The 2767-nt window shown below is 40.0% G+C and overlaps 1 protein-coding gene across 1 annotated transcript; it reads left to right on the top strand.

The window, feature by feature from the left end:
* The first annotated feature begins 600 nt into the window (after window positions 1-600).
* Window positions 601-2210, top strand: LOC117142326 (translation initiation factor IF-2). The gene has a single exon (XM_033306242.1). The coding sequence runs from the start codon at window positions 709-711 to the stop codon at window positions 1558-1560; it is 852 nt and encodes a 283-aa protein (XP_033162133.1). The 5' UTR covers window positions 601-708; the 3' UTR covers window positions 1561-2210.
* Window positions 2211-2767: the final 557 nt, after the last annotated feature.

The raw sequence follows: 2767 nt of genomic DNA on the forward strand, positions 1-2767 counted from the left end.
AGTTTAATTGTATGCATATTGGCTGCGGTTCCGTTTGAGTTGGTGGAAACGTCACGTTTCAACAGCTCAATTTTCGGTTTTGCGATACGCGAAGAAACTTTTGCAATCCAATTAAATTCATCGCAAGTCGAAATCTCGTTTTGACAATTTATGCATCCTTGTGAGACGCCACTGGCATATTTATTCCCATCGATGGCTAGACAATGACGCCTGCGGTCCAATAAATAACCTTCCTTTTGACACAATCGAAATTGGCTCGCAAACAAATTTCTTTTGTCGAGATATCGCCCTTTTTTGTGCCCACTCGCACCAGAGGTTAAACACTTAACCCGCGTTGTGGAAAAAATGTGACATCAAATTATGGAACGTAGGCGAATCTCGGCCGTTATCAAAAAATTTAGTAGCCATGGACCCAGACTGACGTTCAAGATATGGTTTGATTCGGCGAACTCGGGTAAATTTACAAGATGAAAACGAAAAGAAAATGAGAACATTGGAAGTATAATATTATTTTTCTAATAATCATTATAAAAATGGAGGTCTGAAATTTTTCCGATATAACGCTAATCTAGTTAACATAGATTAAAACATCAATGCTAACGCATCCAGTTCAGTCTGGGCAGAAATATTACTTAAACGTATAAACATTTTATATATCCCAAAAATAAGAAGTAGAAGCTAAAAAAAAAAAAAACAAACACACTAACCATGGCGACTAAAAGAACAAGGTTCGATAAAATGAACCTGGGAATGCCCGTTCACTCGGACCCCTATGAATTGGAAAATGAATCGACCACGTCGTTGGAAAGAGAAACCAGCGAGAAGGTCATGTCTCACAAGGATCTGGTGGAAAAACTGCATAAGGAGGCAAAGCTCACGACGCCGGACTTCTTCGCATATGATCCATCCTGCAGCTCGGACGACTCTGAAGATTTCGAATTCCTGGAGACTATCAAAGAGCGAGCCAGACGCATATCCTTTGTACGACGCCGAAAGCTGCACTACACTGAGTTCTCAACGGTCGAGTTGGCCAGGCGTCTGATCCGCGAGGAGTTCACAGAGTCCTCGGAGAGTCTACTAAGCGTGGATGATGAACATATCTCCGAGATCGGCGAAGAGGAGTGTCCTCCATGCGACTCCGACACCGACGACTTACTTCCGTATTTCCAATACGATCGGCCTACAGACCAATCGATGATTTCCGACGATAGTCTGCCAAAGGAGGATCCCGAGCCCGGATTCCATCCCGCCCATCATTGCTTTAATAAGCTAATGAGCCAGACTCCTGATCCGCCGATGGTGTACGTTTCCGCGGAACCAGAACCGCAACCGGAACCGCCAATGGAACCGCGACAGGAACCGGAACCAGAACCAGAACCGGAAACAGTACCACCACCACCGGCTCCGGAAGTCATTGAAAAAACATCTGCAGAAGAAGAAAAACACACTCGGGTCCTTGACCATGGTGAAAATATTGACCTAAAGAATTTGAACGCCATACAGAAAAACATAAGTTCGAATGTGAAAAAACATTCTGGTCAAAAAACGCGTAATTTATAAGCTAAAATTGATTGATACAACAGGATATGGGATCCCGTTTCGATAGATTTCTATTTGACTGCAAACACCAACCTCCTTGTGCATTCGATTAGTGTTGCCTAAATTAAGAAAATGTCTTCATATGTTTCGTCGGCTCGAAATCAAAATCCAATCCGTGTAGCCCAAATGCTGCAAATGTTTTTACTTCATATTCCTGAAGTTATAGAAGGCTTTATTTTAATCGTACTGTCAAATAAACCCATATTCGCAAATGCATCCAAGCTAATTTAGACACCAAATAACCGTAATCGCCTCTGATCTCAAATGACTCCATCAACGCCCTCTTTGCCCAGCTCGGCTTTAAAAATATAGTTTTCTCGACCCAAAGACCGCACAATTATTTGGGCCATAAAGGACAAAACCCGCACTAACGCACACATGAAAGGACGGAGGACATTCAAAGGGATAACTAAGTGTGCACGATAATGACGCCTAACGGGTTCCACTATTTTCCTTGCTTTTCTTTGCGTGGGTGGATACTAGGAAGATGAGACAAAAAGGAGCTATAAGGACAATGTGCTGAAATTATTTCAAAAGTCTTTGTGTGCAATGAAATTCCGTAAAATGCGGCAATTTTGTATTGGACTTTTCAATTAATAAAGTTATTACCTCTAGGGAAAATATGGATTGGTCTTGAGTTTACTTTCTGTAATATTTAGTTAGTTCACTTCGTAAACAAGAATCATGTTATTTTCATTCATCACAATAATTGTTGAGCAAGTACCGATTTCAATTCTTTTGTTTGTTTTCAGATCTGTATAAGCTCAACTTACATTACAATATTTCATTTATTATCCATCCCCATTTTTTCAGTTATGCAAGCCAACATGGTTTGCGGTCTGTGCGTGTAAATATTTTTGGTTCTTTTAAAATATTTTAATTACAAAAGTCTACACATACTATCGTACTTTCGTTTTCCTTTTTATGTCGGCCATATTTTCCCTTTCGATACCGTTCATTGTTTCGTTTAATTTTTGTATACACGTTAAATATAGTCGGAAGAATTGTGCAAGTTTTGTTTGAAAATTATAGGCAAAAGAAATGTATACATTTTTGAGTCGATATGGCCGTCGAGACCTTTCTTACCCCCACGAGCTAAAAAACAATTTACAGCCCACACTTTTGAAAACCGATTCAGTTATTCTCTAATTATATTCGATAACTGATA

The sequence above is a fragment of the Drosophila mauritiana genome, chromosome 2L, assembly GCF_004382145.1.
Source record: "Drosophila mauritiana strain mau12 chromosome 2L, ASM438214v1, whole genome shotgun sequence".
In the NCBI taxonomy this organism is placed as follows: Eukaryota; Metazoa; Arthropoda; class Insecta; order Diptera; family Drosophilidae; genus Drosophila; species Drosophila mauritiana.